This window comes from Chiloscyllium plagiosum, chromosome 18 (genome assembly GCF_004010195.1).
Source record: "Chiloscyllium plagiosum isolate BGI_BamShark_2017 chromosome 18, ASM401019v2, whole genome shotgun sequence".
Lineage (NCBI taxonomy): Eukaryota > Metazoa > Chordata > Chondrichthyes > Orectolobiformes > Hemiscylliidae > Chiloscyllium > Chiloscyllium plagiosum.
The window spans coordinates 38,111,321-38,124,599 of NC_057727.1; the positions used below are offsets into that span (position 1 = coordinate 38,111,321).

Sequence of the window (13,279 nt, forward strand, 5' to 3'; positions counted from 1 at the left end):
CTTTTTGATAGCATGAAAAAGTATATGCTTAAGGCATATTATGTTGTCAAAGATGACAGATATAATCACTTTGTAAAACATTTACCATAGGCATTTCTGATTTTTTTTCTTTTTGCATGCTCTTAGAATAATCATTCTTTGAAAACTACTGCTCAGGGCTTTCTTTGGCATTTCTATTTGGAAGTAAAATCATTAGGCTGGTCTTTAGTTCATTATAACATCAGAATAATGTCTACTATGTTGACTGTATCTGGAATGTGAGCAAAGCCTAATGCTTTCTCATCATGTCATATCCAAGAAGAAAGGGATGCAGTTGTTAGTCTTCAGACAGACCCTCAGTGACCTCTCAAACTTAAAGGGTCTAAAACAATGTGTTTTTCTCTCAGTATTTTTGGAAAAAAAAGAGAAATGAAATTCAGTGTGTAGAGTTCACTTTGATTGCAATCACCTTTTCTGACTCAAATTGCTCCCAGTATTGCATCCATTTGAAATGTGTTTTTTCCCTGTGTTTGCGTTCAGACTTATTTGAAGATTAATAATCCATAATCTGCAATGCACTAAAATTTATTAAGGCTTTAAAGTGTTTGCTTTTTAAAAAGCTTTAAAAAGCTTTTTAAAAAGCTTTTTAAAGCTTTTGTATGTATTTGAGAATGATCATTTGGTACAGTTTGATTTATTAGTGGCAGTGGTCATATGATTGAATATCACTTTCAGTTAAGGAAGAGATAAGTGTATCTAAGATTAATATTTTAAACTTAAAGGTAGTTATGAGGGTGAGGACAGAGATAGTAAAAGTGAAATGAGAAATAATAGTTACAGAAAATAGAAGCAGGAGTAGGCCATTTGACCCTTGTGAGCCTGCTCCACCATACAACACGATCCAGCTCAATACCCTGTTCTTGCTTACTCTCCATACCCCTTCATTCTTGAGACTTAAGAACTGTATCTAATTCCTTCTTAAAAACATTGGATTTTTTTGGGCTCAACTACTTTCTGTGGCAGAGAATTCCACATGCTCACCATTCTCTGGGTGAGGAAATTACTTCTCATCCAATTCTTGTATTCTTAAAATTGGATTATGGCTTAGGGCAATAAGGAATTGCAAATATTTAAGGAAATGTTTCAGAATACTTAACAGAAGTATATTCCCATGAGAAAGAAAGAATCCAATAAAAGGACCCACCATTTGCAGCTGATTAAAGAAGTTCAAAATGCATCAAATTGAAAATAAAAGTCGACTGGTAAGTCCGAAAGTTGGATCGAATGTAAAGAACAGCAAGGAATGACTAAAATATTAATAAGGAGGGAAAAATCTGGTCAGAAATATGAAGCAGATAATGAGTTTCTTGAGATAAAATAATATGAGAATAATTTTTCTGCAGGCATTTAAAAATGAAAGGAAAATATAAAGCAAGAATTGGTCCTGTGTGCATGTCTATAGAATTAACATTGGAAAATAAGGAAATGGCAGATGAATTGAATGGATAATTTGCATCTATCTTCACTGCAGAGGATATAAATAGTATATTTATACTCACCAAGGAAAGGGTACTGAGAAAGTTATTGTAATTAAAACCTGACAAGTCCCCAGGTCCTGATGGACTTCAATCAAGTTCTTAAAAGAAGGAGCAGCTGAAATAGTAGATGCATGCGTTTTAATTTTAATTCTGTAAATTCTGGAAAGGTCCTACCAGACCAGAAACAGGTGAATGCAACTCTCCTATTCAAGAAAGAAGTATAAACAGATTAAATAATTGGCAAACATTTGGCGATGGAACTATTCCACCTTGGTAGGAAGAATAGGTAAACAGTAAATTATATAAATGGAGAGAAAGGCAACTGGGTGTTCTGGCACAAAAATGCTCATCTTCCAAGTGATACTTTGCCCCCACAAAAATTTAAGAAAATAGCAGAAACTCCAAATGATGCTTAATTCACTATTGGTATGGACTTTTTGGTGGGTAGGATATCCTTCCAGCAAGATGCCTTTAAAATTAACAAAAGCATTATTAGAATTTGAATTGATCTGAATAGGATTTGCACATAAAAGTATAAGAACATAAAAAAATTAGAGCAGGAGTAGGCCATCTGGCTCGTTGAATCCACTACACTATTCAATAAGGTCGTGGCTGATCTTTTTGTGGACTCAATTCCACTTACCCACCTGCTCATATAACTTTTAATTCCTTGACTGTTTAAAAATCCATTCATTTTTGCCTTAAAATCATTCAACAAGGTAGCCTCAACTGCTTCAACGGGCAGGGAATTCCATAGATTCACAACCCTTTGGGTGAAGAAGTTTTTCCTCACCTCGGTCCTAAATCTGCTCCCCCTTATTTCCAGACAATGCCCTCTAGTTTTAGTTTCACCCATCAATGGAAACAACCTCCCTGCTTCTATCTTATTTTGTTCTTCCATAAGATTCCCCCTCGTTCTTCTAAATTCCAATGAGTATAGTCCCAATCTACTTAATCATATGATCTTTTGTATCTGTTGTATTGATTTTGGTCACATTTTGCTGAAATAGACATTGCAATTGAATGGAAATGCCAGTTATTTACTCCAAGTGGAATACTGCTTTCAGTTTTGGGTACCACACTACAGGAAGACCTTGCAAGGGTTGTAACACAAATTCACCACAACGTACAGGAGTATAGAGGGTTAATTTGTACTTTCACCAAGTACAGAATAAGAGGAAATAATATAGTTTAGGTGTTTAATTTAATCACAAGACTGATTGTTTGAGATTGAGGGGAACTATTTTCTCTGGTGATGTATTCTGGAATAAATGAATGTCACTTTGAAATTATAACTGTTGAAGAAGTAATTAGTGAAAGTATAATGTGAATTTGGAATTGCTCACTCAAAAAACTGTTGGCGCTCGATGAATTGAACATTTCAAAATGTGGATCAATAGATTTTGGTTTGGAAAGTGCTTTAAGAGTTGTTGAACCAAGGCAGATAAGTTGAGTTAAGGTCCAGATCAGTCATGGTCTAATTAACTGTCAAACTTGAGAGGCTGATTACTTGATCCCTACTCCTGTAATCCTGTCGATTAGTGACATAGGTTCCTGTGGAAGTTTCTTATGTGGTATGTTTGGGGAATGGGCAGTCCAGTGTCACAAAAGGACCCTGTATCAAGAATTTGTTATTTACAGTTAGCTATTTTAATCAGCCTTTAACATTTCCAGTGTTCATCCTGAGCAGCATTGGAGCAGTGTGATCACATATATCATTTCCTCTAATATACGAACAACCATGTTAGCTCTTGAGCAGCAATTTAACACCTATCAAATGGACACAACAATGATTGATTTTTAGATCAAGGTGTAAATGCTTTCTAACAATCGTTATATTTCTTTCTGGGCGAGCAGATATCCCAGACAAATCCCATAAATATCTTTGAACTGCTTAATGTCTGTGAAACCTACAGACATTAATTGTAATTGTAATTGTAACAAATTAACAGAATTGGTTTAGTGGTAAGAGACAGAAGGTGGTGTTAGAAGGCTGTTTGACTAGAGGTCAGTGGCATACTACAAGAATCAGTACTGATTTACATACATATGTATGATTTACATACATATAAATAATATTGATGACAATGTAGAGGTGATGATGAGTGTGTTTGTGGTTGATGCACATTGACCAGATGGTTGAGAGTGAGGAGGAAGGTTTTAAGACACAAAATGTGTTGATCAGATCAATGGCAAATGGAATGTCAAGAGCTGATGCACTTTGGAAGAAGTAAAAGACAAGGGAGTGCTCAATGAATGATAGGACACTCTAAAGCTCAGAAGAACAGAGGGATATTTGTCCAGAGACCCCAGAAGGACAGGCTAACAGGTAGTTTAAGGAGCCATATGGGGCACTTGCCTTCATCATTTATGACATAGACATAGAACAGGGAGGTTATGTTGAAGCTGTACAAAATTTTGGTTAGGCCATGCTGAAGTATTGTGTGGCAGTTCTGGTCACCACAATTTAGAAAGGATGTGATTGCACTGGAAGGGTACAGAAGAGATTCAGCAGGATGTTACCTGAGTTGGAACTATTTCACTCGGCTGGTAGGTTCAGTTGCTTTCTTTAGAGCAGAGACGGTTGAGGGAGGACCTGTTAGAGGCGTATAAGATTTATGAGTATCATGGACAGGGTAGATAAGAAGCAGCTATTCCCCTTAATTGAAGGGTCAATACAGGGGGGTATAATTTTAAGTTGATGGGAAGGAGAATCAGAGGGGATTTGAGGACAAATGTTTTCACCCAGAGGGGAGTGGGAATCTGGAATGCACTGTCCTGGAGGGTAGTTGAGGTGGAAAATCTTACAACCTTTAAAAGGTGTGCGGATGAGCATAACATTCAAGGGTAGGGGCCAAGTACCTTGGGAAATGGAATTTGTGTGGATGGGCTGACACAGAATCGATAGGCCAAAGGCCTATGACTTTATGACACCTACCAAATACAGAGATGTTGTTCTCAAAGTTAAACTATTTGGAATGCAAAGCAGGTAGCAAAAGCAACTAAAACCCACAAGAATGGCTTACTGAACTTGAATTCATTAAAAACATTGTCGTGTGCCTTGGGGGGAAATGTTTCTTTCATTTAGGATATTGAAGTTCTGACTTGCTAAGTATTTCAATGCTTTTCACCTGCTACTTTCCATGTAAGTGAGAACAACATAAGGTAATTATATCACTCATTATATTTGCCAGAAACTCCATTCACTCTACAATTTGAGACTTTTCATTGTTTTCAGGGTAGTTTAAAATATTGCATAAATCAAGCATTGCATTCTATGGTTCTTGATTCTTGTAATTATAATTCTTCCAAAATGAATTTGACTCCTTGAACTATGGTCTGACAGTGTGGAGTTATCCTGCCTATTCAATCTGCCTTTTCAAATTAGGCATCCCATCTGGGTTCCAGCACTCCGTTTTAGGATTAAATGATGTTGTTAATTTTTTTAATGTACAGTACACACATAAAAATTCTGATTGTGGGAAATGGTAGTCTGTTGCAATAAATACCTTTATGTGATGAGCCCAAGACGAGAGAGTTTGAATAAAATCTACACTGTAGTTAATCTATTCTTTACTTATTATTTTATCATATCCATTCAGTCTGCCATATGCAATGTTTGTCAAATAGTGTCTACATTTTAAAATTTCAGACAGTAATCAGGTGACATAGTTTTCAGTTTATATTTTCCCGAGCAGTGCGCACAGTCGGTAGCCTTCTGTCTTGTGAAACAACTTGCCTTGATGGTCAACACCATATGCAAAATATTAAAATCAATTGCTTAGTCAATGGAACATGACATGGCAAATTATTTCTAAAACAAATTACTTAAATAGGTATGGAAGGAAGAAAGTGAAACTACAAATTAGATTGGTCATTTTGTCCTTCATTTAATTTTTTAGCATTATCATTTTCTGACTATACTGTTGAATCAAAATGTGTTTTGAATTACTACTTACTTGTCTCTATTTGTTTGTTTCCAGTTTTGAATTCATTTCGATGTGCTGCACATTAGCCCCTGCGATTTAATGTGTGCGCTTTGTGATTCACATTCAAATTTTGATAGAGGATGAACAAAAACATTTTCACAGACTGAACCTTTGGTTTATGTATACTGTAACTGTAAATGTTTCATTCTGGGAAAGAAACTATGTTTTTAAAATGATTTGATAACTGAATTTACATTATTTTGAGCAAGATGTATGTAGTTTGGGTACTTGTCTTCAGCCCCCAAGCCTCGCAATTCATGAATGACCGATCATGAATGAACCGATCAATCTGTTCTGATTACAGACAAATATTTTCTAAATGAGCCATGTTACAAATGTATTATTTTACAAATTAAATTCTCTATTTGACCTTGTCATAGAAAGTGATGTGCTAGACATTTAAGTTTTCAAATACAAAGTTATGTCAGAAAGGTTAAATATATTTTCTCCTTACAGATTTTTGCAATCTTTGCATTTGCAACATGTGGTGGCTACTCTGGAGCACTGAAAGTCAGTGTGGACTGTGTGAACAAGTCAGAAAGTAACCTGAACATTGAGATAGGATTTTCGTATCCTTTCAGGTATGTTTTTAAGCTCATGCTGTGTTATTATACCATAAATCAACATAGAAACACTTAAACCATTCATCTATGAGCTTACCACCACCTTCTCAAGAGCAACTAAGGATGGACAATAAGTATTGGCCTAGCCAGCAATGTCCACATCCCATTAATGTTTCTTTTAAAGACTTTGAGATATCTGTACGAGGTTCTACAATATGAATTCATTATGCTTCAGAATTTTTATGGATTATTTTCTTAATAATCTTCAAAAGTGAATTGATAAATTATTTAACCTTGACATTGTATTTAGATGAGAGTACTTTTGATGACATTTAAAATTGACAGTTCTCCTTCATAAAGCAACATGGTTTGGTGGTAGTTGTAAAATAGGAAGCAATCTTTATATGCAAATGAAAATCTAGAATGAAATAAAAATTGGTACATCATCTTTAAATCATGTTATGTATTGAGGGTGAGATAACTTTGTATTAGTTAAATGCATTATTTTCTGCATCATTTTCTTTGTTATGATGGACGAGGTCTGCACAAGGTTTACACCCATCAGAAGTTACACAAACTTTCAAAGGTATCACATTTTTGAACTATCACTTCTGTAAGGTATAATAGTTCAAATAACCACTTGTTTATTGAATTGTCAATATGAGATATAATTGGTTGCCTAAATATGAATGTATTAAAATTGACAAAAAGTGACAGTCAGAAAGAAGTTTTCCAGTGTTCAATCAATTGCACACTTATGTTCTAAAGTTACTTTTTCACTAACCATCATTTGTCATAAATTGAAGAAAGTTATTCTAATTCTGAATCATAGAATCGTGCAGTGTAGATAGGGGCCATTTGGCCCATCGAGTCTGCAACAACTCTCCAAAGAGCATCCCACCTGGATCCTATCCCTGTAACTCTACATTTACCATAGCTAACCCTACACTGCACAAACCTAGACACTGCAGTACAATTTAGCATGGTCAATCCACCAAGCTTGCACATCTTTGGATTCTGGGAAGAAACCAGAGTACCCAGTAGAAACTCACATAGACACGGGCCGTAAGCCCCAGCAAAATCTCTCACCAAATCTTTACAAATGTGCTTGATTAAGCATCATACCGTCCCTATGGTGTCCATCTCACCTGCTTCTTTCATCATTCTCCCACTTGGGATACTGGGATGTAACAGTATCCCTCTTTGAAACCTGGACATGAAGTTTCCCACCAGGACCAGCCGTGTAGGCCATGGCACTCAACCATGCCAACCTGGGGTAAGTTACCATTTGGCCAGTGTAATCTCAGCTGTCTGGAGGAATGCACAGAATTGTAGAAAGAACGTCAATGACCTTCTCCACTCCACCAGTCTAAGAGCCACCATCTTCTCTCCAATACTTCACATTCACAAATTGCACCCATCACCCACCAATGCTCATGCTGTACCACTTTCATTATTGCCTGCAACATCATCCCTACTCATTTTCACTTACCACTGAAACCACTAACCCTGCATGCCTACTAACTTGCTCAGGACACCTCCCCACCTGCATCATAAATAACAGCTGTGCCACCCCCACTTTCATCTCCTTAATTACCTGCCTCTCTCTCAGTTCAGAAGTAAAACAGCCCACATGAGGGGTGAGGTTTATAAAGGGTGAATAGCCAAGGTTTTTTTTTAACCAGTTTAGAGGAGTCCAAAACTAGAGGGCATAGGTTTAAGGTGAGGGTGGAAAGGTTTAAAAAGGACCTGAGGGGCAACTTCCTCAGAGGGTGGTGCCTGTACGGAATGAGCTGCCAGAGGAGGTGGTGGAGGCAGTTGCAGTTACAGTTAAAAGGCATCTGGTTGGGTATATGAATTTGGCAAATGGGACTAGATGAATTTCGGATATTTAGTCGGTATGGACGAATTGGACTAAAGGGTCTGTTTCCATGTTGTATAACGTTTTGACAGTATAACTCTAATAGGACAAAAACAAGTCAAGATAGTGGTGGGCTGCTTGACATAAGGCTCTCAACCCTTTAAGCAGAAAGTATCTTGACCTGATAGCCCCATGGAGTGACTGACTATTTTCAAGCTACTGGACTGGTATTGGAGGCTTCGCTTGGCTTAATAAGCCAGGATCCCTGACCAGACTATCTCTCTTGACTTGATTGAGGTTGGTGACAACCATGACAAGCTTCCTGGTTTTGTGTCTGCACTAAATAATAAGCTGCTATTGTCTGGTATTTTCACCTCTGGCTGAGGGACAAGGTGCAAAAAAGCACAGCCAGGCAAGACAGTGTGGTGTGAGTGTCCAGATAGGCTGAAAGTGAGTGAGCACTAAGAGATGAAGCAAACAAACCTAAGATGCAACTTGGCCCAGTCCATGAGCTTTGTGTGTGTTCCTGATGATCATTTCAAACATCCCAATTTACACAATTATGCATTAAATATTGTTCTAAATGTGAATGAATTTTGCAGCCAGATGTTTATCAGAATGCCCTGGAATTTAATTCTGGCCAATAACCATGGTACCAGGTTTGTTCCATAAAAAAATATGTATTTACTTTTCATAAGTTGCATTGCTTGTTGTCTTTTCTTCAAGTTTCTGAAATACAATAAGGTTAATTACAAACAAAAACCTTAGCTAAATCTAAAGGAAGCCTGGAAGCGTCTACATGCATTATCTGTAACACTCACTCAAATTAAGAGCAATGTTGCTATAATGTTATTACAACAGCCTCTTAGAACCACAAAGGAAAGAAAAAATCTTCAAGTTTTCAGTGACAGACAACATAATTTTCTGCATATTTTAAGTGTCAAATCCTATTACACCCCCATTCTAGAGGGATACTCCTTAGGATTTCCATTCATATTAAATCAAACAATGAATTTTGAACAACTAAAACATGATTTTTGTCATGGTTTATTCTTGGGCCAATTTACTCCACTTTTTAAAGGGATGCTTCACACAATTAAACACCAACAACTTTAAAATATACACGACAGACTACAGAGCATTAATGAATATCTATTGGCACCAACTGGTAGGCATAGGATAGTTTCACATGCACAGCCAAGACTTGCACATAAGCATTTTTCCCTCTCATTTGTTTTTAATAATTCTAAATTACTGTGGTGCTTTAAACTTTCTGCTAATTATTTTAACTCCCAACTTCATTTATTGTTTTAATTTTACTCATAGCTAAGTGGGAGTGAAAATAACAAATTGTTTTTCTCTGTGGCCACACACAGTAGCTGGAGTGTCGTCTACTGAAAGGGGAGCTTGCTTTTTGTCATCTTAAAAGCTACGGCCTGTCCAGTTTCCTGTTAAATTCCAACATCCTAAGCTCACACACAGAGCGGTCTGCTTGCCTATGTGATTCTCTCATTGCCCAAGCTACTGCAATTGTTCTTTTCCTGAGTCAGTCTTTCTACCACTGACTTTTACACAGAATTACTTCCTTTCTCCTCTTTCACTTTTGTCCATTTTTCTCATTTCTTATGCTTATCTGGAACCCCTGACAGTTCACAGCCTTCCTTAATTATTTTATTCAGGAACTTTAATTTAAATTTTCAAGAATTAATTGAGTGACCCTTCGGGTCCCCAGCCTAAGTTTCTGTCTGCCATGTCTGATGTTACATTTATAGCCTGATGATCTGTCTTCAGGTGATGGCCTGTCCCATGTTTACCTCACCAGGTAAGGACAGGATTCCCTCCCATTTTACCGTCAGCTGTTTGTCAACACACTTCATTTTCCCTAAGCACAGTTACACCTTTTATACCCATGTGGTATCAAGCTGTCTCAAATCACTGTAAAGAAAATAAGAGAAAGTGTTGGAGAAGGTCTGTCAGCATCTGTAGAGAGAGAAACTGACTGGCTGAGTTTCTCCAGCATTTTGTATTTTTGCTTTGGATTTCCAGCCTTCATATTTCTTTGATTTTGATTTGATTTATTTTACTGCACAAACAGTCTTGTCCTCTGATTCAGCTATTCAAATTGCCCCATTAGTTGCCATTTCAAATGCTGACCCAAAATCTAATGGATAGTGAAACAAACCTGCTCATCCTTCCTCTGATGTTAGTACATTGAGACAACTGATATTACAAAAATCCTGCTCACAATGTCAAATTATTTGTTGTTTAAATATAGCCACTTTGTGTCTTAGATTCAACAATTTATTCAGAGATTTATTCAAGTATATGCTCAGGACAGGTATCACCTGTTTGCTCAGGTTAGATTCTTTCAGGCCTCAGCTGCACCCATCTACCATGAGTCGTGAGTTCATGGAATGCCCTGCCAGTAGCAGTGGTGGACTCTCCCTCTTTATGGGCATTTAAACGGGCATTGGCTAGGCATATGGAGGATAGTGGGCTAGTGTAGGTTAGGTGGGCTTGGATCGGCACAACATCGAGGGCCAAAGGGCCTGGACTGAGCTGTATTCTTCTATGTTCTATGTTCGATGTTCTATCTCTATTACAATTTACATTCTTAACTAGGATCTCTAGGAATAGAATATATTTTCAGCTACATTGCTCATCATGCTAAAAAAAGTGTCCATAACTACATATTCTAAACTAATTGGGGTGCTTTTAGATTTCCACTGTAATCAACTAACTCACTTCAAGACATTCTACAGTAAACTTTGATCATGACCTTCAAAGTTTTGATGCCAACTTCCTGATGCTCCTTCAGGTTGTGAATGATAACTAAAAGGTGGAAATCATTTTCTGCCCCAATTGTTAATTATTTCTTTGAATATTTAACATATAAAATTTGAACACTGATCTCATTGTATTCCTTGGAAATCGATATCTTTGCATCTTTCTTGAAACTTTGGATTAACCTTTCCACTACCATTTTTGCTGTAGCTTTGGTAGAGGCACTGCCTCAGGGAATGTCATTGAAGAATAGATCGTTGCAAAAAGAGACTGATCCCAACTTTTGGTTTTCGTTAGGGCCGTACACAATGTATAAGACTCTGCTAAACAGTTCTTTGAAATCTCTTGCTGGATATTGAAGGCACAGGCTTATTGATGGTTGGGGTTTCCTCACTCTTGAATGTGTACGTTGTGTCTGGAATATTTAAACACATTTTTATGTAATCCTAGCCAATAGAAATGCTTTAGCGTTTTAGCCTGCATTTTCCAAGTAACATTTGACCTGCCATTGAAATTTCAAGAGCCACTCATAGAACTATGTCACGATACCCAGATAGAACTAACAGTCCAGTGATGTGCAGGGAACATAGATTGGCCATGCTGAATTTCTCGTAGTGTCCAGGGATGAGCAGGTTAGTTGGATTACTCATGGGAAATGCAGGGTGGTAGGGTAGGAGAGGTTGGTTTGGGTGGGATGCTGTTAGGAGGGTTGGTGTGGACTCGATGGGCCGAATGGCTGCTTCCACACTGTAGAGATTCTGTGATTCTATGATTCTTGAATTTCTGACATTTCTTCATCAGCTGGCCTTTGTTGTGATCTTTGTTTGCTTATTATTGTCTTTTGAAATAATAATACTCAGCTAATGATTCTGATTCAATTTCTGAGTAGGCAATTTGGCACCGTTCTCTTAATACAAGATCCATCTGTTAAAGGTGATCAACTAAACACTTTCTAAAACTCTTTCTAATTCTGCATCCTTTGTATTTAATCTTTTGAAAGCAGCAGGTAACTGAATTTCAGTCACATCCTTTTCTCATAGATAAAACAAAGAACTGCAGATACTGGAGATCAGGAACAAACAAAAACAGAAATTGTTAGAAAAACTCAGCAGGTTAGGCAGTGTCTGTGAAGAGAAAACAGGGTTAATGTTTCAAGTGCAGCGACTCTTCTTCAGAATTCTTGTCATCAAGATAAATGCTATGTTTTCCTATGTAATCCTGGAGTCTGAAATCTTGAGCTATAGCATAACAGAAACATGAGCACAGACAGCAAGGGGAAACGTGTAGACAATGTAAGGTGGATTGGGCTCATAAAATAAACTTATTCCTAGACATCTTCAAAGAGCACTTTATGTAGCAATGAATCAGCCAGAAGCAGTGTCTGAGGCAGCCACTATGATTCACAAGGAGAGTGCCCATTGAACAGTCCTGCCTACACAGCAGGATGGATGGCTGTGATAATCATGGTAGTCCTTAATGTCTATCCTATTAAATCCTTCCAGCTTGACCATATGGCATTACTAACGTCTCATAGTTCTCTGTGCATTACTACACTGAGAAACAGTAAAAGGGCATTTTGTAGTCACGACTCAAACCAGTGAGGAGAGTAGGACTTTTGATACTTTTGGCCAAGGATGGGATGTGGGGAAGAAGTTTTGAAATTGGGTGTGCTGTTGAGAGAATTACGTTAGCAATGTAGCAGAGAAACAGCAAGGGACTGGTACTGGCTGGATTGCTCTGCATGGACACAATAGCTTAATAAGTTTCATTGGGGCCACAATTACTCTAATTTATTGCCATGTTATGCACAATTAATTTTAAATATTTGATTTTATCTTCTTAAATAAAGACAGCAATAAATTAAGTACTTATATCAGTGTTGTGAAGACTAATATTTCACTTGAAACATTAACTCTGTTTCTCTCTCCAAAGATGCTACCAGATCTGATGAGCTTTTTCAGTATTTTCTGTTTTTTTCTAAATTTCTAGATTTTCAGTATTTTGCTGTCAACTAAATCACTGTATCCAGTAACTATAAAATGCCAACAAGCTGAATGCTGCAAATATACAACATGTGAGGGAATATTGTGGTGAAGTCCCAACTGCCATATAGATGTGTCATTTAAGGTGGATTCTTTATTTTTAATAAGGAAATTCTAACTAACATTACATAAGGTAACCAGATTCCCAAGCAATTTTGAAACCATCACGCTGATTTTGACAAGTTTAAATCATTAAATTTTTTTCAGTTTAATTTAGTCTGCTTTTAAGACCCATGCGGTATTGAAAAATGCATCATATAAAATGTGTTAAATAAGATCATAAGACATTATACATAGGAGTGGAAGTAAGGCCATTCGGCCATCGAGTCCACTCCACCATTCAATCATGGCTGATGGGCATTTCAACTCCACTTACCTGCATTCTCCCCGTAGCCCTTAATTCCTTGTGACATCAAGAATTTATCAATCTCTGCCTTGAAGACACTTAGTGTCCCAGCCTCCACTGCACTCTGCGGCAATGAATTCCACAGGCCCACCACTCTCTGGCTGAAGAAATGTCTCC

General features: G+C 37.3%; 1 protein-coding gene across 1 annotated transcript in view; it reads left to right on the plus strand.

Annotated features, from left to right (window-relative positions):
• The window catches only part of synpra (synaptoporin a), a 370,118-nt gene that overhangs the window by 248,056 nt on the left and 108,783 nt on the right, over window positions 1-13,279 (plus strand). Inside the window, exon 3 of the mRNA XM_043708256.1 lies at window positions 5,963-6,087. Coding sequence (XP_043564191.1) covers window positions 5,963-6,087 — 125 coding nt within the window. The remainder of the gene's footprint in view (window positions 1-5,962; window positions 6,088-13,279) is intronic.